This window comes from Rhinoderma darwinii, chromosome 2 (assembly GCF_050947455.1).
Source record: "Rhinoderma darwinii isolate aRhiDar2 chromosome 2, aRhiDar2.hap1, whole genome shotgun sequence".
NCBI classification, from domain to species: Eukaryota; Metazoa; Chordata; class Amphibia; order Anura; family Rhinodermatidae; genus Rhinoderma; species Rhinoderma darwinii.
In genome coordinates this window covers 311,647,647-311,674,245 of record NC_134688.1, presented here as the reverse complement: position 1 = coordinate 311,674,245, position 26,599 = coordinate 311,647,647, and the positions used below count along the sequence as shown (strand labels likewise).

The 26,599-nt window shown below is 41.4% G+C and overlaps 1 protein-coding gene across 3 annotated transcripts in view; it reads right to left on the bottom strand.

Moving 5' to 3' along the window:
- Positions 1-26,599, bottom strand: part of GGNBP2 (gametogenetin binding protein 2) — a 240,155-nt gene that overhangs the window by 163,154 nt on the left and 50,402 nt on the right. For all 3 annotated transcript variants that reach the window (XM_075853531.1, XM_075853530.1, XM_075853528.1), the window contains exon 3: positions 15,188-15,441. In XM_075853531.1, coding sequence (XP_075709646.1) covers positions 15,188-15,441 — 254 coding nt within the window. The remainder of the gene's footprint in view (positions 1-15,187; positions 15,442-26,599) is intronic.

Genomic DNA, 26,599 nt, shown 5'->3' with positions numbered 1-26,599 from the left:
AAGCCAAAACCTTACGAGGGCCCTCAGGAACAACAAATAGGGAGTCAGTCTTCCAGAAGGACTTCGTAGCTGAAATGTAGACCTGAAAAGCTGTAACGAGATCCAAGCAACGTAAGGCACATGCTCGTGGATGAAAAGGTTTAGGACAAAACGAAGGAAGGTCTTAATTCAGGAAACCACCTTAGGAAGAAAGGATGGCACCAGACGTAGCACCACCTTGCCCCTATGAAAAGTCATAAACTGAGGTTTGCAGGATAAAGCTGCCAGCTCAGAAACTCTACGGATAGAGGTGACCACCACAAGGAAAACTACCTTCTAGGATTCGATCCTGAGAGAAAAAAGTTTGAACGGTGCAGCCTGGAGTGCGCCAAGGACCAGATTAAGATCCCAAAGTTCCAGAGGAGACTGATGAGCACAATGTGCAACTCCCTGCAAAAAAGTCTTACATCGCGGAAAGCCAAAATGCGTTGGAAAACAGGTAGGGCTGAAACTTGCCCCTTTAGAGTAGCCAATCTGAGTCCCTGATCCAAACCAACCTAGAGGAAGGCCAGAATACGCGGGATGGAAAAACAAAGGGGGTGGAACCGATTGGCTTATTCTAGGTGGTTTGAATCCAATCATGGACGATCCTTTGTGATGAAGTCTTTATGGTCTGAATGACCGAATCAGAGAAACCTTTAAAAAACTTCAAAACCACGGTTTCATCAGCCAAACCGTCAAACACAGCCAAGGTAAAGCAGAGTGGAAGAGTGAACCTTGGGAAAGGAGGTAGTGCTGCAGAGGAAGCAGCAGCGGGGCCTCTCTGTTAACAGGAGCATGAGATTCACGTACCAAGCACTGCGAGGCCAGTCTGGGGCCACCAAAATGGCTGAGATTCCTGCGTCTTTCTCAACACTCGAGGCAGGAGTGGAAGGAGAGGAAAGAGATAAGAGGTTGAAGGACGACCAGGGGAGAACTAGTCCGTCGACTCCTATGGCCCTGGGATCCCTAGTTCGGGAGCTTGTAATTCAAGCCAATGACCTAGTAAAGAACCGAAGCCGGGGGCCTAAATTAATGGTGCCGCTATAAGAAGTGGGAGAAGTCTGCCAGCACATGTGTTAGGAGCCCCTCAGTAATGACAACACCTCAGAATAAGAACCCACTCAATATATAATGCTGTACAGTATGCTGGTATAGCCTGAATTGCTGCTTCCCCATCCGCAGCAGCTCCCAAAGGTGTCTCCAGCCCTTCGGAAAACGCACACACGTAGTGTAGCTGTCCAGCACCCTCAAAATGCCGGAGCGGTAATAGGGGACTGGGTTACCGAGATGGGGAACATCCACCAGAGAGATGGGCATTCACGGAGGTGGGAAGAGCATCCGCCAAAATGGCTGGTATTCACTGAAACCATGGGAAATCCTTCTGCGCAGGGCAGTCACCAAGTGCAGAACTTGTCTGTCTCCTATGGACACTATTTTAGCCTAGAGGAGCGGAGTGCTCAGAGGGTATAGCCCACTTGGCAGAGCCACACTTTTTAATATTTACCTTTTGTCAGTCCCCTGCTGACAGCAGCCTATACCCGTGGTACTGTATCCCCCAGTGAATACTTTAACGAGAAAACACTCAAATTTTTTTGTCTCCTTGTTATGCGTTGCAAACAAGTCTATGTCTGGGATTCCTAAAAGGAGGACTAGGGACTGAATTACCCAGTTGTCTAGACACCGATCTCCTGGGTTTAGGTTCCTTCTCAGAAAGGTTTCCGATCCTTCCAGATGGGTAGCCGAAAGAGACAAGAGTTGATCTTCTGCCCACTGAAAAATCTGTGTGGATAAAAGTTGGAAGGAAACATGTCTTGAGCTCCCCTTATGTCTTAGATGAGCTGCCACCGTCACGTTGTTATAGTACTAGGACATGTTTTTCCTGAAGTAAATGTCCTCCGTGCTTCAGTGTTTCCCACACTGCTTTTAATGCTCTGAAGTTTGATGAGCAGGTTCTTATATTTAGTGCCCATTTCCCCTGGAAGGTGTAATGGAGGATTTGAGCTCCCCAGCCTCTTGCACTGGCATCCGTAGTGACAACAGTCTTTGGTGGTTGAGGCCATTCTACAGCTTTTGAGATTTCTTTTAAATGCAGCGAAGGGATTTTTTGATCTGCATCAAATGGTTTATCTTTATTCCAGAACATGTGTGCTTTTGTTCCAGCTAGTCTCTGCAGGTCCATTGAGTGGGGCTGACTCCATGGAACTGTCAGAATGCATGTGGTCATGGAGTCAAATAGAGACATTGCTTGTCTTATTGTACAAGATGTTTTTTTTTTTTTAAAGTGAATGAATGTGTATCAGATCTATTCTTTTTTGTGAGGAAAGAGATTTGTGCCTGTGAGTCCAGAAGGATCCCTAGAAATACTATGTGGGAAGCAGGAAAAAGGTCTGATTTTTCTCAGTTAACAATCCATCCCAGGCTCCGTAAATGTTGGCCTTTTATACGGAGATGGTTTGAAAGAAGAAATGTAGAATCTGCTATGATCAGAAAGTCATACAGCACAATGTTTATCCCAAGTCGATGTAGGAATGCTATTACATCAGCCATGAGCTTTGTAAAGTTTGCGGAGCGGATTAAATTCCACATGGGAGTGCTTTAATTGGAAGTGGAGAAGTTTTTGATTTAGAACACAAATGAATCTGAGGAAATTATTGTAATCTGTAAGAATCAGGACATTAGAATACGCGTCCTTGGAGTGTATTGCGGCCACGACTATCTTTTGGAATGAGAGGAGTTGTGAAGCGAAGAGTCCATTTTGAAACGTTCGTATTTTATGAACTTGTTCAGTACCTTTGTTTACGATGGTACGGTAGGTTGAATCTGTCTTTAATATTAATAACATCCCGATCTCTCTTATTGTTCGAGAACTGGAGCAATTACGTTCATGCGAAAATAAATTAAGACTCCTCTTAGCTCTGTCTGAAGAATCAAGGATGATTGTCTTGTAATCCTAAATTTTGTAGGAGGGGGAAGACAGAAATTCTATTTTGTATCCCATCTGGACTGTGTTCAACACCCTAGGATAGGAGGTTATTCTGCACCAGTCTTGGAGAAAATAGGAGATCCTACCTCCTACTTGATAGAAGTCATTGCTTATCCTGAGAACCTCTTCTGTGATTGCAAAATATGTTCTGGTCTCTTGCTCCTTTCGGATAACTCCATCTACCCTTCTTTCCCTTATCTCTGACGTTTTCTTGGTTTCTAAAGGGACAAAAGGACTCCTTCCTTTTAAATCTAGCGACACAAGCTGCAGAAATATTTGTCTTCAGTAAAGGCGATTAAATTTTAAGCAGACTTTCAGCTTTTCTGTCCATTGGGTCTTTCAGCCGTAATAAAAAAAAAACGTAAAGACAGCAGTGTAGTCTTTTTTGCGACATTAGCTACCTGCCTATCGATCTTAGGTACTCCTACCCAACCTTGAACATCCTCAGTATTAAAATGGAAAGTTTTCTAATTTCACCTGAAATGGATAATTTCCTTTCCGGCTCATCCCATTCGTTTCAAAATAAGGGACTGAACATTTTTGTGAATTGTGAATAGACCGGCAAACATTTCATCCTGCACGGATTTCTGTTGCCTGATTTCTTCAATATTCATCGTATTTCTTATTGCTCTTAAGAGACTTCGTGTGTTCAGAGGAAAAATATTATTACCCAACATCCAATGATCAGATTCTGAATCTGAGGAGGTTAAATATTTGTTTCCTTGATTTAGAACCAGATGTTTTTCTGCTATAGGTGGAGGAGATAAAGCAGACATAGAATTTAAAATTTACCACCGTACCATCTGTCTTAATACCTGAACTTGAGTTCTCTTCTGGAAAGCGTCCTTGTCTGCCTAACAATAGAAAGCAAAGGAAGGACTATAGGTAAACACCACCCAATACACAGAATAAATCTCCTGTCCAGAATACTCACTGGGTTGGGTGTTTCGCTGGGCTCTGCTAACTCAGAGTGTGGAGGTCATGACAGTCTCAGGCATGTTAAATACAAACAAGCAGCAGCAGCGAGAAAAAAATAATAATTACCTTTATACCAGACATTCGATACAGGGCATCCATTTGAATTTGCCGCCGAGAAGCACGACTTCCGATTCTTTTGCCGGGTAAGCGCAGGTCACTGTCTGTGATGTTATTTCCGCCGTAAGTGGGGTGCACGCCTAGAAGGACTAAGGTAGGGAATACCCGAGATGGAGACCGAATCCCACATGCTGAAACCACCAGCTTAACCCCCTAGGAGAGCAGAAGGATAGTTTGTAGGGGACCCGCTCTGGAGAACGAGCCCCCCGGCAGGTAATCAGGAGGTGATGCGATCGCCCTTCTGCCCTGTGAGTAGGGATGAGGAGGGAATATCACTTGCCTCCTCACCGCTCTCTCAACCCCTGGTAGGGACAGGAAAACACTGGTGAAGGCGGGATGGGGAGGGGCTTTTAACCTCTCGTGTTTTCCTGTCCCTATTAGGACCAACAGACAACTCTTGTGATGCTGTCATGTAGTTTAAGGGAGAAATACCAGGTTCCAGCAAATGAAATATTTGGTTATTTACAAATAAAACATTCTTGAATCCCAAATCAAAATACTGATGGCCCATTAAATCTTACCTCCTTTGAATATAGAGGTTGCTATGCTCCTCATACTCCAGGGCTTCTTCCTTTTTATATTCCTGACTTAATAACAGAGTAAATAATACCTCTCCTCCATATGTAACTAAATGGGAACTGAATGGTAGTTACGGAAACAGAGTAGCTCGCATGCTACACCGCTTCCATAAATGCCATTCACTACTAGGTCGCTGACCTACGTGTTTTCCGTAATTCATGGTCAGAAATCACACTTTTCAGCTACAACACAGAGCGGTAGAACAGGGTTCAGGGGGCCCTGTTCTAGAGATAGGTGCGGGTCCCACAGGTGGGACCCACATCTATCTGACATTTACTGTGATGTATGTCTCAAATGTCTAATGGGAAACCCCCTTTAACAAAACCATGGAAAAAGTTACTGGGACCAAGCAAAAGTTAATGTCATTCATTTTTTTAGCTGTGAAAAACCATAGCAGAAGCTTGGAAACCGCGTGCTCTTGACTTTTGAGACTAAAATTCTATATGTGTGTGTGTGTGTGTGTGTGTGTGTGTGTGTGTGTATGCATGTATGTATGTGTGTGTGTGTGTGTCGTTTTCATTGGCACTAATTTGGGGTGCATGGGTCTGATTAACTTATTTATGGGGGGGGGTACAATGGAAAAAAAACAACTCTGCCATTATATTTTAATCTTTTCAACAGCATTCATCTTGTGGTCTAAATAGTATGTTAACTTTATTGTTAGGGTGATTACGATTGCGGCATTACCGTATACGTGTATATATTTGTTATCTTTTCCGACACATAGGGCACTTCACTATGCCATCTTTTGATCGCCTATATAATGTATGGTATACTTAGGCATACACTGACAAGACCATAATGGTTTGAAATACTATTTGGCATGGCCTAATAGACATACAACCAGGTTAGGCGCCCAGGCGCTCGGCTGTCATAAGAAATATGAAAACAAAGCAGTATCAGCATGGATTTATGAGGGATCGGTCATGTCAAACTAATGAGATTAGCTTCTATGAGGAGGTAAGTTCCAGACAAGTTCTAGACTGGACCTGGGTAAGGCCTCACGCACATCACCGTAGTGGTGTGCATGGGCATGGATTTTCGGCAGACAGCCGCGGAGTGTCACTTGAGGCCGCCCGCAAATCACGTGCCGTGTGCATTCATTTCAACAAGCCTGGACCATTAAATGCGCCCGTAATAAGGACAGGTCTTATCTTTTCTGCGGGTGGCCTGCGGGTGAGACTCGGCGGCCGCCGAGCCAGAAATCACGGCCCTGCACACAACTACGGTCACGTGCATAAGGCTTTAGGCTGTGGATGTGGTGTATCTAGACTTTTGTAAAGGCATTTGATACTGTGCCACATAAAAGGTTGGTATATAAAATGAAAATGCTGCAACTGGGGGAAAATACGTGTGATTGAGTAAAAAACTGACTAGGTGATAGAAAACAGAGGGTGATTATTAGGGTATGTGCACACACACTAATTACGTCCGTAATTGATGGACGTATTTCGGCCGCAAGTAGTGGACCGAACACAGTGCAGGGAGCCGGGCTCCTAGCATCATACTTATGTACGATGCTAGGAGTCCCTGCCTCGCTGCAGGACAACTGTCCCATACTGTAATCATGTTTTCAGTACGGGACAGTAGTTCCACGGAGAGGCAGGGACTCCTAGCATCGTACATAAGTATGATGCTAGGAGCCCGGCTCCCTGCACTGTGTTCGGTCCGGGACTTGCGGCCGAAATACGTCCGTCAATTACGGACGTAATTAGTGTGTGTGCACATACCCTTAATGGTACATCCTCAAGAGTGGGTCGCAGTTACCAGTGAGGTTCCACAGGGGTCAGTATTGGGTCCTCTTCTATTTAACCCCTTCAGGACTAAGCCATTTTCTTAATTTCCGTTTTCCACTCCCTGCATTCCAAGAGCCATAACTTCTTTATTATTCCGTCAATAGAGTGGCGTGACCGCTTATTTTTTGCGGGAGGAGTTGTAGTTTCTATTGGTACCATTTATAGTTCCATATAATGTACTGGGAAACTGAAAAAAAATCTTTGCAGGCTGAAGTAGGAAAAAACCGGATTCCTCAATTGAAAGTCGCAAAAACGAAACCCAAAAAACAAAGTGCGGTAAAAACGACAACTTATCTTTATTCTGTGGCTTAATACAATTACGGTGATACCAAATTTATGTATATTTTTTTTTATATTTTACTACTTTTAATAAATTAAAAAAAAACGTATTAAAAAAATATATGTTTTGCGTCGCCACATTCTGAGAGACAACTTAATTATTTCACCGATTGAGCGGTGTGAGGGCCTATTTGCGGGACGAGCTGTAGTTTTTAATCGGTACCATTTCTTGGTACGTAGAACTTCTTAATCACTTTTTATTAATGGGTTTTTTAGAGCGAAGTTGGCCCAAAAAAAACGCAATTTTGGCGGTTTACATTTTTTACAACATTCACCGTGTGTGCTAAATAACGCTATATTGTAATAGTTCAGACTTTTACAGACGCAGTGATACCAATTTTGTTTACTTTTTTTACTTTAGGGGGAAAATGGGTTGTTTTTTTTCACTACTAAACTTTTTTTTTTTTTTTTTACACACTTTATTAGCCTTCTTAGGGGACTTGAACCAGCGATTGTTATAAAGTGTATATGGTCATATTTACAGGCTTAACTGAGGCAGAGTGACGGCAGTCCTGTGGGCCTTCATTAGGTCCCTGGGCTGCCATGACAACAGAAGTCACCCCCTGATCTCGTTGCAGGGGGGGTGACGTACTGCCGGAGGGGGCTGCCCCCCTCTTCAACGCCTCGGATGCAATTGCAGTATTTGAGGAGTTAAACAGCCAGGAACAGCACGATCGCTGCTCCTGGCTGTAAGTCTTCATGCACACCGTGCCTGTAATTACGACCCGTTTTTACAGGCAATGCTCTCATTATCAAGTATAGGAGCACAGCCCATAAAATAAAATAAAAATAGGACGTCCTATTTTTTCGGCATGTTTCTACGGTACGGGCACCCTCCCGTAGACATACGGGAAGGTGTCCACCTGCCAAAGAAATGAATGGGCAATTTTACAGTCATGTGCATGGGGCCTTAGTCTCAGGCGCACTGTAAACACACCCCCCCCCCCCCGTACCCGAACGTAATAGCACATCTGGGTGCGCGGAGGGGTTAATATGTTTATAAATGACCTTGTAGAGGGTTTACAGGGTATAATTTCAGTATTTGCAGATACGAAGCTCTGTAAAGTAACCAACACAGAGGAGGATAATGTAACACTACAGTGGGATTTGGGGAAGCTGGAGGTTTGGGCAGAGAAAAGGCAAATTAAGTTTAAAGGGGTTATCCGGGGATCAAAAATTGCATTGCAATAATATATTTGTGTGAAGCGAAGTAACTTACGTATATACTTTAATTAAAAATTCTGTGCTAAATGGTGCAGTTCAAACCTCATGAATGACTGAGAAAGTGCTGGAGCTTTTCTAAAAGTGATGACGCTCCGACACTGCCCCACGTGACGGAGCTCTTGCTTCATGTGCGGTTCGTGAACATGACAGCAAGGGGATGTCACACTGCCTATTGCTTGACTCAGCTAGCACTTTGCTCGGGACTGCAGCACTTCTCCTGACGTCCATATTTGGTCAATTCAGGGGCTTGCTATTGCTGGAGTTCCCGAGCAGAGCATCAGCTGTTGCTCTGCCTGGGGACTCCAGCATTTCTGCCGACGTCACGGTCACTGTTCATATATGGACAAGGACGTCGGCAAGAGCAGTACTGGAGTCCCCGAGCAAAGCATCAGCTGATGCTCTGCTCCAGGACTGTTGCCGACGTCACTGTCCATATATGGACAGTTACAATGACGTGGGCAGAAGTTGTGGATTCCCCAGGCAGAGCATCAGCTAATGCTTTGCTCGGGGACTCCAGTTCTACTCTGCCAACGTCATTGTCCATATTTGGACAGTTACAATGACATGGGCAGCAGTTGTGAAGTCGCCAGGCAGAGCATCAGCTAATGCTCTGCTCGGGGACTCCAGCGATAGCAAACCCCTGAACTGACCAAATATGGTCAGAAGTGCTGGAGTCCCGAGCAAAGCGCTACCTGATGCTCTGCTCGGGGCTCAAGCAATAGGCAACGTGACAGCCCCTTGTGGTCATGCTCATGAACAGCACATGAAGAGCTCAGTCACGTGAGGCAGTGTCGGAGCGTCATCACTTTTAGAAAAGCTTCAGCACTTCCTGAATCATTCAGGAGGTTTGAACTGCACCATTTAGCACAGAATTTTTAATTTAAGTATATTAGTAAGTTACTTAGTTTCACATAAATATATTATTGCAATGCAATTTTTGATCCCTGGATAACCCCTTTAACGTCGATAAATGTAAGGGTATGCACTTGGGCCCAGGAAACAGATTCTACAGTATTAACCCCTTAAGGACGGAGTCATTTTTTTATTTTTCATTTTATTTTTTCGCTCCCTGCCTTCCAAGAGCCAGAACTTTATTTCTCTGTCAATAGAGTGGCGTGAGGGCTTATTTGCGGGAGAAGTTATAGTTTCTACTGGCACAGTTTAATGTACCATATAATGTACTGGGAAACTGATTACCGTAAAACGAATGTACCGGAAAACTAATTACATTGTTTTTTGGTTCTCGTTTTTACGGCTTTCACCGTGCGGTAAAAACAACTTTATTCCGCGGCTCAATACGATCATGGTAATACCAAATTTATATAGGTTATATAGTTGTTTTTTTTTAATATGTTGCTACTTTTAGAAAGAAATGTGATAAAAAAAAAAAAGAGGGTTTAAGGTCATCACATTCTGATGGCTATAACTTTATTTTTTGGTCAATTGAGCGGTTATTTATTTTTTGCAGGAAGAGCTGTAGTTTTTATCGGTACACGTGACTTTTTGATCACTTTTTATTAACTTGTTTGAGAGCGAAGGTGGCCCAAAAACTTGCCATTTTAAAAAAATTTACGCCGTTCACCGTGCGAGTTAAATAATGGTATATTGTAACAGTTCAAACTATTACGGACGCAGAGATACCAATTTTGTTTATTTTTTACATTACTTTAGAGGAAAAAATGGGAAAAGGTGTTCTTTGAAATTAATTTTTTTTTCCACTACTAACAACTTTAATAAAGAGGCTGTCACCAGATATACATGCCCTATCTCCTACATAATCTGATTGGCGCTGTAATGTAGATAACAGCAGTGGTTTTTATTTAGAAAAATGATCATTTTTTAGCAAGTTATGAGCTAGTTTAGATTTATGCTAAGGAGTTTCTCAATGGACAACTGGGCGTGTTTTGACTTTTTACCAACTGGGTGTTGTACAGCGTGTATTGAGGCTGACCAATCAGTGACCAATCAGCGTCATACACTCCTCATTGTTCCAGCCCAGCTTCTTTCACTGCACAATCACACTGGGCTGTGGATCATGCTGGGCTGGAAAAGTGAGAAGTGTATGATGCTGATTGGTCAGCGTCATACACTTCTCTGTAAAACACCCAGTTGGTAAAAAGTAAAAACACGCCCAGTTGTCCATTGAGAAACTTATTAGCATAAATCTAAACTAGCTCATAACTTGCTCAAAAATGATCGTTTCTCAAAATAAAAACCACTGCTGTTATCTACATTACAGCGCCAATCAGATTATGTAGGAGATGGGGCATTTATAATCTGGTGACAGAGCCTCTAAACTTTTTTTTTTTTCTTCTTCTACACATCGTTTGATCGCTGGTACAATACACTGCAATACTAATGTATTGCAGTATATCGTCATTTTTACAGAGGCACGGCTTAACAGAGGCAGAGTGAAGTTAGTCCTGGGGGCCTTCACCAGGGCCCTTGGCTGCTATGGGAGCCTTCGGCACCCCTTGATCGCATTGTGGGGGAGCCGACGAGCTGTTGGAGGGGGCCGCTCCCCACTTTTCAACGCTTTAGATGCTGCAGTCACGATTGAACGCAGCAGTTTAGGGGGTTAAACGGCCAGGTACAGCGCGATCGCTGTTCCTGGCCGTTAGTCCCGGTTGTCAGCTGTGAATCACAGCTGACACCTGCAGCGTATGGAGCGCGCTTCATACTCTCCTATAACGCTCATCACGTCCATGATAATGCGTCAAGGGGTTAAATGGTAAATTTTTGGGTAAAAGACGTCGGGATATTGGTGGACAGTAAACTTAACTTTAGCCACCAGTGCCAAGCAGCTGCTGCCAACCCAAATAAAATCATGGGATGCATTGAGAGGAAAAGATGCACATGATAAAAATTTTGTTTCGTGTCTATACAAACCACTAGTCAGGCCACACACAGACTATGGTGTACAATTTTGGGCACCTGTGTTTAAGAAAGACATGGCTGAACTAGAGCAGGTGTAATTGCAGTATCAAGAAAGGTTATCAAACTAGGGGCTATTCCGTTTATATTAAAAAATAAAATAAAAAAAAGATCGAATTAAACTGTAAAAATAAATGTAAAAAAAAGGGACAACACAGGGATCGGTCTAATGATCTTTTTATGCCTAGGACTGTAACAATAACAAGGAGGCACCCTCTGTATCTACAGCAAAGAGTGTTTTATCATAATCTTTATGAGCAGTGAGACTGTGGAACTCTGCCACAGGATGCTGTAATGTTTTTTTTTTGTTTTTTTTAAGCAAGTTCAAGAAGGGTCTGGATGCCTTCCTTGAAAAATCTTATATATAAAATAAGGAAGGACGTGGTGTCCGAAGTGCAGTTAAAGGGAATGTGTCGCTAGAAATGTATTCTTTTTTTTCAGTTAAACAATTAGTATTTAAGTGATTACACATTGTTTTAATTTTTTCACAAGTCAGGAAATATTATAAATTAGATTCTGATTTAGAACATTTCCATGTGCTGGTCACTAGAGGGAGCACTTCCCAAAATTGCAGCATGGTCACTGTGGTAAAGCGACCTCATTGATTTATGCTGCAAATTTGGCATGGACACACTCTCCTCTAGTGTCCTCACACAATCCCCCCTCCCTTCTTCTGGCTAGTGCCAGGAGAAGGAGGGGTTTGAATCTTCAAACCTCCTACACTGTGTGCCGCCATTTTCTGAGCGACTGCACAGTATAGGAGTATTAGATACAGGGCTCAGCAGACAGTATAACACGAACATACACGAACATAAATTACCTGCTCCTGCCGCCGCCAGCTCTGTTGGTCTACACTCCTATTCCTTGCGCCTTCGCTTTGTTGAACATGTGGCCGGAAGCCGCGGCCGGAAGTAGTCACCTTACTGTCTGGCAGCGGTTTCTGGTCCACATGAAAATGGCGCCGGATTTCGCTCTACCAACGAGCTTTGTTTTGGTCTGTGCGGGAGCAGCGCATGCGCCATTCCCACACAGACGGCGTACGCTTCCGAGAATGGAACGGCTCCCGTTCGCATTCTCTATGGGGATGTATGTGCCATATTCCATTTCTGTATGTGTCGTTAATGGACACAGAGATAGAAAAAAAAATGGCAGCCCCCATAGAGAAGTAAAAGTAAAAATACATTAAGTAAAAAATGAGTACACAATTAAATAAAAATTTTATTATATTAAAAGCAATAGTCAAAAAATAAAATAAATCATGGCACCTTCCCTTTAAGAAACCACGTGGTTTCCGAGGCACAGTTGATTGGACACAACGTCCTCGCTTCATATCACTCTAGTGGCCAGGGATTCCGCTCTAGGATATGGACAGTGACGTCAGGCACTTAAAGGAACAGTGTCATCACAAATTATTTTTTTATATGTTAAAGATGTTCGTGCTTTATTAAAAACGTTTATATTCATTTGTGTGTTTGTGTTTTACTTTTTCTTATTTTTACACTTTTTCTTCCCTATGGGGGCTGCCATTTTTTGTTCCATTTCTGTATGTGTCGATTAACGACACATACAGACATGGAATACGGCAGCCACAGTCCCATAGGGACTGCGAACGGCTCCCGTCCCATTGACTTCAGTGTACGGCGTCTGTGTGGGAACTGCGCATGCGCCGCTCCCACACAGTCCAATTCGAAATTGGCGCCGTCCGGCGCCATTTTCCTGTGGACCGGAAGTCGCGGCCGGACAGTAATATTACTACTTCCGGTCGCGGCTTCCGGATTTGTGCACTTGGACCAGCGGCAGCAAACGGAGCGGACGGGCCGGAGGGAGCCGCGGCGGCAGGAGCAGGTAAGAGATTTCAATGTATGTTCGTGTTTGTGTGTGTTTACTACTGTATGTAAACCTACTACACTGTGTGTTAGCTCAAAAAATGGCGACACACAGTGTAGGAGGTTACACCGTTCAAACCCCTCGTTTATCCCGGCACTAGCCAGGATAAAGGAGGGGGGGATGCTGAGAGCTCACTAGAGCGAGGGCTTTTTACCCAATTTTGCAATGCTGCAATTTTGGGAATAGCTCCATCTAGTGACCAAAAATGGGTAGTATTATAAATTAGAATTAATTTATAATATTTCCTGACTCGTGAAAAAAATAAAAAAAATTTGAACAATGTTTAATTACCCACACACTTAGGCCTCATGCACACGACCGTAAAAACTCCCGTTATTACGGGTCGTAATTACGACCCGTAATAACGGGCTCATAGACTTCTATTGGCGACGGGTGCCTTCCCGTTTTCTTACGGGAAGGTGCCCGTACCGTTGAAAAAGATAGAACATGTCCTATTTCAGGCCGTAATAACGGCACGGACAGTCCATAGAAGTCTATGGAGCTCTCGTAATGACGGGTGGCTACGTGTGTGCACCCGTCATTACGGCAGCGTTGCTAAGCGACGTCAGTAAATAGTCACTGTCCAGGGAGCTGAAAGAGTTAACTGATCGGCAGTAACTCTTTCAGCACCCTGGACAGTGACTACCGATCAGTATAAACCTGTAAAAAATAACAATAAAAGACGTTCATACTTACCGAGAACTTCCTGCTTCCTCCAGTCCGGTCTCCCGCCCGTTGCCTTGGTGACGCGTCCCTCTCGACATCCGGCCCGACGTCCTGGATGATGTTTCAGGCCATGTGACCGCTGCAGCCAATCACAGGTCAATCACAGGCTGCAGCGGTCACATGGACTGCCGCGTCATCCAGGGATGTCGGGCTGGATGTGAAGAGAGGGAAGCGTCACCAAGACAACGGCCGGGTAAGTATGAATTTCTTTAACTTTTATTACAGAAAGGGCTGTCCCTTCTCTCTATCCTGCACTGATAGAGAAGGGGCTGCCGATTAGTGCAGTGCTATTTTGCCGCCAAAAACGTGCCCGTAAATACGGGTGGAATACGGGTGACACCGGACCCATATTTACGGGCACGGGTTCGTAAATACTGGTGCAAAACGGGTCGAATACGTGTGACACCGGACCCGTATTTACGCCAGTATTTACGGGTGGGAAAAAATACGGTCGTGTGCATGAGGCCTAAATGTTTAATTTAAAAAAAAAACAAACATGTTTTTCTGGCAACACATTCCCTTTAAGCTGGAGCAGTCCCATACTCCTGAAACAGAATCCTCGGCGCTGTGGCCGGTGATTCCGCTCCAGGAGAAGTCCTGACTTCACTGTCCGAATATATTTCCTGAAGCGGTCCCCAAGAGGAAAGTAGGGGGGGGTGGCATTCGTTACAAGGGAGGACTGTGGCAGGCATTCGCTACAAGGGGGGACTGTGGCAGTAGCTACAAGGGGCAGTGTGTGGCATTATATACAAGAAGGAAGTGTGTGGCAGAAAATTAACGCCTCGTGCACAAGACTATGTGCGCCGGCCGAGTCCAGTCAGTGATCAGAGTTAAGATAGAACATGTCCCATCTTTCCTCGGATCGGAGACTGATCATTTTTCACGGACCCAATTCACCCGCTAAAGTGAATTGGTCCGTGAAGACTATCGGGTGCCACTCAGAGCAGCACAACTGTTGTGTGCATGAGGCGTTACAAATGAAATTCAGTTTTTAAAATGGACAGGGAAAAAAACTGATGCAAAACGGGCCAAAATCAGCCATTAAAAACGGAAACAATGGATGCAAAATGGCCGAGAAAAACAGACCAAATAGGACTGCCGGTAACTTTCGGCGTACAGATAGTGTAGATGTTATCACTGTGTTACATAGGACTGCAGGTAACATCTACTACATTATACCTTTACCCTGGGTGAATAATCTAATTATTCAGCAAACGCTTCCGCATTTTTCTTAGGTTTCACATTTTGGTAATAATTTTTAAAATACACTTACATTTTTTAGAATATCTTTTACAAATACTGAGCATTCCTTTTGCTAGCAATCCAGTGTAACAGGTTTTCTATACTAGTATAATATTACAGGCTATGGGTACTAAAATCTGAAGATGGGGTTTTGATCCAGGGATATTTTCTGATTGCCATATTGGAGTTGTGGAGGAATTTTTCCCCTAATGAGGCAATTAGCATCCACCTCATGTTTTTTTTTTCCTTCCTCTGGATCAACACAGTAGGATTATGGGTTGGACTTGATGGACCTGTGTCTTTGTAGCCTTATCAACTAAGTAACTATGTAACTATCAGTCATAAAAAGACAGAAACTTACCCACAAATATAAAATAGTGTGTACAACTTTGATGCATCAGTCATGCAACTGTGTGAAAGTGTAAGTATGCCCTTCGCACCAAGCGACAATGGATCCAATGCTGGATTTCCAGACTCCACAAGCTGTGTGAATAGACGCTCCACACTTCTCCGACAACCGACACATGGGACCAACTGAGACAGGGTATTGAAGACTTCTCGGGAGGTTACCATCATGGCAATACTCAAATCATGTTCTTTCAGCATGCTGTGGCGCTAGGAAAAAGGATAGATACATAAATTACAATGTTTGGTCTTGGACCTCATAATAATTTACTCAAAAATAATATATATATATATATATATATATATATATATATATATATACATATATATATTTAAAAAAAATATATATATACACACACACACACACACACACACACACTTCATACAAAAATCATGGAGTTTTAGGCAATTGATTGACAAATTAAGGAATGGCACTACTCAATTGAAGTCATTAGGCAAGAATAAAAAAAAAAAGCAATACAAGTGGCATATAAAAAAAATGCCTCAAACGAACATTGTATGATCAAGACCTAAGGACCCATTTACATGACTGTTTTGCGATAAAGAGCTAGAACTGCAGTTAGATCTGTACATTGCTCTCAAGTTGTGTGTCTCCATGCAGAATTTGACAATTTTGAGCAGAGCATGCTGCTCACTGTGCATGCAGTTACTGGGATAGATCTCATGGGTGAAGACATGGGTCAGTAGAACCAGGCAAGTAGCTGGGTTAATGTAGTAGAAAGGGTCCAAGAAAAGTAAGGCCACTTCTGTTTGTTATTCGGAGCAAAATGGTCAAGTTGGGTCATGACGCGAGGGTGTCTGTCTCAGAAACAGCAGCCCTAGTGAATACCGATCTCCCTAACAGCCGGGAAAACAGCACAGCTAGTAGTTGGGGGTCTGCTAATGCAGGTATGTCAAGGCAAATAGTCGTTGTAGTGTATTCTATTATCAGGAAGGTTTGCCGTCTGCCTTCAGCATGTGGTGGAACAAGTGGATAAATTACTGGGAGGGGCTGGTGATGATCCAACGGTCGTTGTCCATGTGGTAACCAATGACCGAATACATGGTAGGTGGAGGTTAGTGTTATATTTTACCTTAACTGTAAAAAACAAAAAAACAAAAAAAACACAGGCTGGGAGGCCAAAAACTTCATTTTAAGAAGGCCAATTTCCCCAGCATGAGGGCTGCAATTCAGGACATAGACTGGGAAGAACTAATGTCAAATAATGGTACAAATGATAAAGGGCTAGGAGATCTTGAAATAGGGTTGTCACAATACCAGAATTTGGATTTCAATACCGATACTTTGTGTAGTATTGCGATTCTCAATACCAAAACGATACTTTGCCAACAATAGTAGTAAAAAAAAAAAAAAGTTATTCCATCTTCTGGAGGCATGTGGTATGATATATTTTGAACCTTCATGTGCCTCACACTAATAGTAATTAACCCCATCATGTTTCTTAGTCATAATGGACAACATTGGGTTAATGTGGGAGGTACATGATGGGGTCAATTGCTTTTAATGTGAGGCACACGAAGATACTGAATTCATAAACACACGTACCTCACATTAATAAGTGACAGAAAGCAAATGTTTATTTTTTTTTACAGCGTACACATCATAAAGGACGCTATAAATTTGTTGTGCAGGTTATTGTGGTCGCGACGATACAGAATATTTTATGTATGGAGACTCATTTTAGTGTGCGTGCGTGCTTTCGATTTAACATAACTATTACACTTTTTTTTGTTTTAAACTTTGCCTGTGTACTGATAGGTATGTCCTAACAGGCAATCTGGTCACACAGCCCTGGGTCCTTCCATGGACAATGGGATGTCTGTCCATGTCACCACATTCTCTGTCTTCAGTGCCACCGCTCATTAGTGCAGCGCAACAGCTGTATTACGCAAATTCAGCCTCACTCGGACTACATTCGTGTGTAAAAATAAATAAATACTAAGCCGTGCGACCGCACAGCTTAGTATCGGAAAAACATGAATTAACAATATTGAACCGTTTCAGGGTGCACGGCATCAAAATAGTATAGATATTTCGATGCATCGTGCAACCCTATCTTGAAAACTATCTTGGGTAATTATAGTGCAAAATGTATTCCTATAGGTAACAAGTATAAACGACTTATAACATAGCTTACACCTTCAGTAAAAAGGGCGATATATGACCAAAAAAACAAAAACAAAAAAAAACTATCAAACTAGAAAAAATACAACATGAAAGGCAGGTGGCCATGGATAGAAAAACAAATCCCAAAAAGTATATAAATCCAAAAAAAGGAAGGGCCGGACCTGTAGGACCCCTATATAGTGGTAATGGGGAGTTGGTCACAGGGGATCAAGAGAAGGCAGAGTTACTAAATGGGTTCTTCAGCTCTGTATATACAACAGAAGGAAGAACAGCTGATATAGCCGGTGCTGTTAATATATCAGTTGATATTCTGAATTGGATGAATGTAGATATGGTCCAAGCTAAATTAAATAAAATAAATGTACACAAGGCCCCGGGACCAGATGGGTTACACCCTAGAGTTCTTAACTAGGACGTAGCCTAGTTTTGGTCTTAAGGCTCAGAGCTCATTTTCAAATCTGACATATTTCACTTTATGTGGTAATAACTTTGGAATGCTTATGCCTATCCAAGCATTCGGAGATTGTTTTCTCGTGAGAAATTGGGCTTTATGATTATGGTAAAATTTGGTCGATATATTCAGTGTTTATTTGTGAAAAATAACAAAATTTAGAGAGAATTTGAAAAAAATAAAATAGCATTTTTCTGAATTTAAATGTATTTGCTTGTAAGACAGGTAGTTTATACCACCCAAAATAGTTACTAGTTCACATTTCCCATAAGTCTACTTTATGTTGGCATAATTTTTTTTAACATTCTTTTTTTTCTTCTGGGACTTTACAAGGCTTAGAACAGAAGCAGCAATTTCTCTTATAAATAAAAATTCAAAAGCCTATTTTATTTTTTAGGTACCAGCTCAGTTTTGTAGTGGCTTTGAGGGGCCTATATATTAGAAACCCCTATCAAACCCCCCATTTTAGAAACTAGACCCCTAAAGGTATTCAAAACAGCATTTCGAAAGTTTATTACCCCTTTAGGTGTTTCACAGGAATTTAAAGAAAAGCAGGTGAAATTTACAAAATGTATTTTTTTTTGACAAAAAATCTTTTATTCCATTTTTTCTTTAATACAGAAGGTTTTACCAGAGAAACGACACTCAATACTTAATTCCCAGATTCTTCCGTTTTGAGAAATATCCCACGTGGCCCTAGTGCGCTTATGGACTGAAGCACCGGCCTCCGAAGCAAAGGAGCACCTAGTGGATTTTGAGGCCCCCATTTTATTACGCACCATGTCCGGTTTGAAGAGGCCTCGTGGTGCCAAAACAGTGGAAACCCCCAAAAGTGACCCTATTTGGTAAACTGCACCCCTCAAGGAAATTATCGAGGGGTATAGTGGGCATTTAATCCCACAGGTTTTTTGCTGCAGTTTGTGGAATTCGGCTATGCAATTGAAAATCGAATTTTTCTGATAAAAGGAATGAATTTAAAATTTTGAATAAAAAAAATACCCGAACACTTGTTAAGAAATTTCTCCCGATTACGGCAGTACCCCACATGTGGTGATAAACTGTTGGTTGGAGAAACAGCAGGGCTCAGAATGGCAGGGGCACTATTTGGAATGTAGATTTTGCTGGATTGGTTTCTGGGCGCCATGTCGCATTTGCAGAGCTTCTGAGGTACCAGTACAGGGGAAACCCCTTAAACGAGACCCCCTTGGTTTATTAGGATTTTCTTTTATGGCGTTCACCGCACGAAATAGATAATGAAATACTTTTGTAGTTCAGGCCATTACAGACACGGCGATAACAATTATGTAAAGTTGGTTTATTTTTATTAATAATAAAAGTACTGATAAGGGAAAGAGGGGGATTTTTACTTTGTTACTTTATTTTTACACAAATTTTTTTTTTTTTTTACTTTGTCCCACTAGGGGACTAGAAGGCAGGAGGCCCTGATCTCAATTCTAATGCACTGCACTACATGCTACTCGCTGGCAGCAAGCATAGTGGGTCCTGACTGTCAGGACCCAGTAGGCTTCCGTAGATGGCATAGCCAGAGGCCATTATTAGGCCTCCGGTTGCCATAGCAACCATGCAGCGGGGCGTCTATGGTGGTTTAACCCATAAGAAGCCGCGATCGCTATTGAACGGGGTTAATCAGTGGGGACACCGCGATTGGTCCCCGCTGAAGGAGCTGCGGCAACTGCTGTACAAACCAGCAGTTGTCACAGCTCCTGTATGTGTCGGGAGGACGGCTGAAATGGCTCTCCCTCCCGCGGCGTACTATTCCGTCACCGATCGCGAACGATGCACTTACCATTACGGAATAGTACGTCGTGTAGCACAAAGGGGTTAGAGAACTTAGTTCAGTTATTTAGGTTCATAATATTCAGAGATTCTGTAGTGACTGGTATAGTGCCAAGGGACTGGCACAGGGCAAATGTGGTGCCTATCTTCAAAAAGATCTCTAGGTCTTCCCCGTGTAATTAAAGACCAGTAAGCCTAATATCCATCATGGGAAAATGTTTGAGGGGCTATATACAGGATTATGTGACAAAAAATAGTATTGTAAGTGACAGCCAGCAGGGATTTACGAAGGACAGAAGTTGTCATACCAACCTGGTTTTTATGAAGAGGTGAGAAGAAGCCTGGACAGAGGGGCCGCTGTGGATGTAGTGTTTTTGGACTTTGCAAAGGCATTTGACACGGTCCCTCAAAGATGCCCAATAGGTAATTACGATCTATAGGTTTAGAAAGTATAGTTTGTAATTGGATAGAAAATTAGCTCAAGGATCGTATCCAGAGAGTTGTGGTCAATGATTCCTACTCTGAATGGTCCCCGGTTATAAGTGGTGTACCCCAGGGTTCAGTGCTGGGACCACTATTATTCAACTTATTTATTAATGATATGGAGGATGGGATTAATAGCACTATTTCTATTTTTGCAGATGACACCAAGCTATGCAATATAGTTCAGACTATGGAAGATGTTTGTGAATTGCAGGCAGATTTAAACAAACTAAGTGTTTGGGCATCCACTTGGCAGATGAAGTTTAATGTAGATAAATCTAAAGTTATGCATCTGGATACCAACAACCTGCATGCATCATATGTCCTAGGGGAAGCTAAACTGGGGGAGTCACTTGTTGAGAAGGATCTGGGTGTACTTGTAAATCAAACGAAATAACAGCATGCAGTGTCAACCAGCTGCTTCTAAGGCCAGCAAAATATTGGGCTCCAGTTCATAGAAAAGATGCCCTGGAGTTGGGGAAAAAAAAAAGCAACTACACTAATGAGGGTATGTTCACATGCAGTGTTTTCAGGTGTAATTCGGGTGATTTACGCCTTCGAATTACGCCTGAAAAAAAAACGGCTCCATTACGCTTAGAAACATCTGCCCATTGCTTGCAATGGGATTTACGATGTTCTGTTCCCACGAGCCTTTATTTTACGCTTCGCTGTCAAAATAGGGCGCGTAAAATGACGGCTCGTCAAAAGTGTAGGACACTTCTTGGGACGTTTTTGGAAGCATTTTTCATTGACTCCATTGAAAAACCGCTACAAAAACGGACGTGAAAAACGCGAGTTGCTACAAAAAAAAGTCTGAAAATCAGGAGCTGTTTTTGCCTGAAAACAGCTCCATATTTTCAGACGATTTGGTCACTACGTGTGAACATACCCTAAGGGTCATGGAGAATCTAAGTTATGAGGAAAGATTAAAAGAATTAAACCTATTTAGCCTTGAGAAAAGACGATTAAGGGGGACATGATTAATTTATAAGAATGGCCCATACAAGAAATAGTGAAAACCTGTTCCATGTAAAACCCCCTCAAAAAAACAAGGGGACACTCCCTCAGGCCCCATGCACACAACCGTAAAAAACCTCAGATTTTGCAGACCGCAATTGCGGTCCGCAAAAACGGACCAATTCACTTTCATTGAACACGGACACCTTTCCGTAGTACTACGGAAGGGTGTCCGTGCCGCGGAAATGTTCCGTGAATTATGGAACATGTCCGTTCTTTTGCATTTTGCGGGCCGTGCTCCCATGCTTTGTATGGGAGCATGGCCCGAAAATGCGGCTGTCAGTCGGCGGCCGGCCGTGCCCGCAATCGCGGGCCGCGATAGCGGGCACGGTCGTGTGCATGGGGCCTCAGTCTGGAGAAAAAGAAGGTTCAATCTGCAGAGGCGACGAGCCTTCTTTACAGTGAATCTATGGAATAGCCTACCGCAGGAGTTGGTCACAGTAGGGACAGTAGATGGTGTTAAAAAAGGATTCGATAATTTCCTGGAACAAAAAAATATTAGCTCCTCTGTCAATGTGCAGAATTCTTGTTGAATGAGTGATCCAGAACCTTTCTCTGGATCAAACAAAGCTCTATTTCTCCCGTCCCTTAATTGAACTTTATGGACATATGCCAGTTTTTGACCGTACTAATGAAGTAATATTTTCTTTTCATCTGTATTGCTATCAGTATAAGATCACATATGTACATAAGTGTGAAATACTGTTTTATGGAGAAAATAATTAGGTCATCCATGGAAACGTCCTGTTTATAATTAGGATGTGCCAGGACAACTTCTTTACATAGTCATTAGTCAATCTCTGCTGTGGAGGCGACTGTAAACTGAGAAAACTGCAGAATTAATATTTTTGTGAATATATTGAAATATATATTTCTTTGTCTAGGACTGCCTTGAATTCAGCTGTTTCAGTCACACCCATTGCAACCAGGTGCATAAAATGAAGCAAAGAGCCATGCAATATCCATAGATAGATATTGGTAGTAGTAAGGGTATGTGCACACACAAACTCAAAAACGTCTGAAAATAGAGCTGTTTTCAAAGGAAAATTGCTCCCGATTTTCAGAAGTTTAAGCCACTCACGATTTTAGCTGCGTTTTTACGGGCGTTTTTGGGGTTGTTTTTCTATAGGAGTCTATGAAAATGGCTCAAAAAATGGCTGAAGACACATGCACTTCTTTTTTGCGGCCGGTTTTAAAAAAAAGTGCGCGTAAAAAAAAACAAAAAAAAACCCTTCGGAACAGACCGTTGTTTTCCCATTGCAATCAATGGGCAGATACTTGGAGGCATTCTGCTTCCGATTTTTTGTCCGTTTACGGCCTGAAAATAGGACATGTGAGCACACCCTAAGGGTCATATTGAAGAGCTCAGCGACATGGAGGCCTTCTTGACACACAATTTTTCAGGCAGTTAAACTGCATCAAAAAAATGCTTCTATGAGACACTACAAGTTTTCAAATGTAATATGCACCTTCTTTAACCCCTTAAAAACACACCACGTACATGTATGCGACAGCCGTTAAGAGAACGTATGGAGCGGGCTTACGGGCTGAGCTCGCTCCATACTAAATAACCAATTGTACACAAAGTGCAACAGGGAATGATTAGGTGTGGTGATATAGGGTATTACATTATATCAACACAGGTTATAAACAGAATTATTAAACATCTATATCACTTAGTGACATCCACAATATGAAACCAAGCATGACTTGGTGCATTGACCGCAAATGGAATTGGGAAACCTAGACAAGACATGACCCCCGGACGAAGGCATCTGCCGAAAACGAGCGCCGGGCGTCTTTTAGCAGGACTATGAGCCCTGGTATGTACATCTCTCTGGACATGTGTCGGTTGTTCATCTTTTAGGCTCGTGGACACCATTGTTGAGTTTCTTTTGGCCTTGTGATTTCGCTGCGTGTGCTTTACAAACTCTTTACCTATGCACATTGCAGTGACTTACTTTCTAATATTCCTTCCTACCTGCATCCAGCACTTTACATTACATTGCCATATAACATTTATTAACTTGATGTAATCCAGAAACAGCCAGCGTTAGAGATATATATATATATATCCTTATATACGTATGTTCATGCCTTGATCATATCACATCCTGTCCTGCACTAGTTGACGCCTCTCTTCATTGTGTGACTCATCTTTTTAAATGCATTTCTATCTATTCATAATAAAATATATTTTTTATATTCATCATGTCTGTGCTAGTATTGATCTTCTTGTCTAGGTTCCCCTCGCACCATACTAAGCAGACGACTGCTGTATAATACAGCCAACACCTCACTGCAAAGGGCGGAATCAATGATCACTGATTCCACCCATTTAACCTCTTTAACGTCGCTGTCAATCGCGACCACTGCATTTAAATAGTTAGAATTAGGGCGACAACCCCCCGCAGGCCGAAATCACGGGGTGCAGACGTCTGCGAAAAATAATGCCTCACATCGACTGAAATATAAAACCGTTCTGACGCTCAGAATATGGCGACACAAAATTTTGAAAAGTGAAAAAAGATTGTACCTAAAGTTTTGCTCACCTCATAACCAAGTTGCGTTTTTCCAATGCGTTTTTTTCAATGCGTTTTGTGTAAAGCTTGATTGATACCTAAATAGGCATAAAAATCCAAGAAGCTGTGGGTGCTCGTAGATCCTCCTGAGCTTAATCCTGTGTCGACAGCAGGTTGTAGTAACAAAAATAGTGTGAAGGAAAGGCAGATCCAGCACTCAATTGATAAAAAATTCAATTTTATTAGGTCATGTTAAAAAAAGGGGATAAAACTCAATCCCGGGACCACGCTTACGCGTTTCAGACCGCTAGGGTCCTTAATCATAGCTTGCTCTAAGCAGATAAAATTCACAAATATATAGTCAAGAAAATCTATCATGTGGTTAGTTTGGGCTGGGTTTAAACATTTTAACCCTGTCCAGTCAGTACCAAAACTTGTGTCGTAATTTTCTCTTGGTGTTTGAAATCACAGAATTATACTATAGGAGTAGTGTAAATTCTCACAGATAGCGCATGAATAAATCACTGTCACAAAAGAAGGAAAAAATACATATATCAAACGAGTGTATATACATCTCTTAGTTACATTTCCTTGACAAAGGCCTGGTATATTAGTGGACTAATTAATTAGATATCAGGTGTGCATTGACGTCAAACATGATTGTAGGGTGTTTTACTTATAAGCGGTTACAAGAATGTAGATATATGTTCGTAAATGACAAACTGTTACCATACTATTATACTGTTAAGAATGAAAAAACATCAAACATCAAGAACAATTAACAATCATTATTGGTATGGAGTTAACTTTATATATAAAAAAATGTTATTCTGAATGAATGAACCTCCTAGTTTTTCAAAAGCAAAGAAGCAAAATTAACGCACCTCCGTTTTGTCTCGATCATTATTTACAGTAATAGATGCATGATATCTGCTGAATAAATGTGTGATACAAATAGAAGAAATGTTAGTAAAAAAATGGAATAACTACCGCAGACAGTGGAATTAACCAAGGTGTCGTACATGTGTGTATATGTCCTATTTGTGTGAACTCCGTGGTGCTGAATGAACAGCTCCAATTATTCTATTTAAATGTATTTGTAAAAGTACTGTTTTTGAAATGGAAAATAAGAGATGGATTTTATTTTAATAGCTATGTATAGATATCCTCTTATATGATTTGCTTAAAATGTGATGTAATTGAGAAATGTAGAAATGGCTTTTCTAAATAATAAACAATCATTTTAACTGTGTCGAAGGTGCATTATTACGGTTACAACAGAAGTATGTCATGCAACAGTAACAATTTACAACTATTAGTGATCAATATAATACAATTTACAGCCATTAGTGATCAATATAATATAAATTTGCTAGTGTACCAAAGAACAGAGATTTTTCTGATATTTCGATCAATGGAAATGTATATATAACAATTATTTAGCATTATTGAACAGAACACTAATTAGGTGTATTCTAAATGCTGAGACATATTTATGATCTGAAATTAAATTGATTTAAACATATTAATTTATTATTGTTAGAGCAATTAGTTCAAGTATTATACATGTTTTTGAATTGCCTGTCACTGCTGTCTCCGTGGTGCTGAAAGGACAGCTCCCCTGTGAGCTTATTAACAGAGGTGCTGACAATAGACGAAAAAACGGGGTGTACTCTAATAAAAAGAATATAGATATTATTCAACATAATATAGTTTAACTAGAGTGAAGTATTTTAGTCCATGATGTTAAAAAGAGAGTTTCACTTAATAATTCTTTTGAAACTAGCTTTTATAAAAAAGAGAACTGAAACAGTTTTTGTTATGATACATTTTTTGTACGTTGGTGTTTATTAGTATACTTTAGTTTGACTTGGATATAATATTGATCTAGATAATAAGTTGGTAGTGACACTGTTTATAATTTCATCATTGGTTTAGAACTTTGGTGAATTTAAGGATATGTTTTGAGAGAGATATGTTCCGGATTGTTTTAGTAGATATACATTAAATCATTCCTATAATTCATGCCCTCGGGAAAGCGAGTGTCTAGTTTCAAAATCCATAACGCTTCTCTATTGAGCAAAAGTTTTCTCCAATTTCCCCCTCTTTTTGGACAGTATACTCTTTCCAAGCCACAAACTTTAAATGCACTAATATTTCCTTGATGTGTCTCTCGGAAATGTTTTGCCGCTCCTGAGATATTGATTTTATTTAGGTTCTTGATGTCTGCTATATGTTCAGCTATTCTCCTTTTTAAGGGTCTTATAGTGCATCCTACATATTGCGTATTGCAAGTATTACAAGATATGACATATACCACATAGGTAGTGTTACAATTAATGAAAGATTTTATAGGAAAAGAGATTTTAGTTGAAAAGGATGTTAAATTGTTAGAAATCATCATGTATTGACAAATGGTGCATCTACTGCCTCCACATTTACAGGAACCTGTGTATTTTAGCCATGTGTTTGTTTTATCAGAGGTTTTTGGAAAAATGCTAGGTGAAATTTTATTACCTATTGTGGTTGAATTTTTGGCCACAAAGTTACAACCTGTTTTTAAAATTTTCCTGAGATCCTGATCTTTGTCCAAAATAGGTAAATATCGTTTCATAATAGATATTATTTTATTGTACTCATTACTGTAAGGAGTGGAGAAAGTTAAAGATTTAGTTTGGTGATTGCTTCTTTTAGGGTTTTTCATTGTGGGACACAATAGTTCGGATCTAGATTTGGCTGTTACTTTATTTTTTGCAATATTTGTTTGGAATAGCCACGTGTCATGAGTCTATTGTCAATGACATTGCATTCAGCAAGAAAATCAGAACTATGGGTGCAAATTCGTTTTGCACGTGTATATTCTCCTATTGGAAGATTGTTAATGACATGTTTTGGGTGTGCACTCGACGCATGTAAGATTGAATTACCAGAAGTAGTTTATACCGTAAA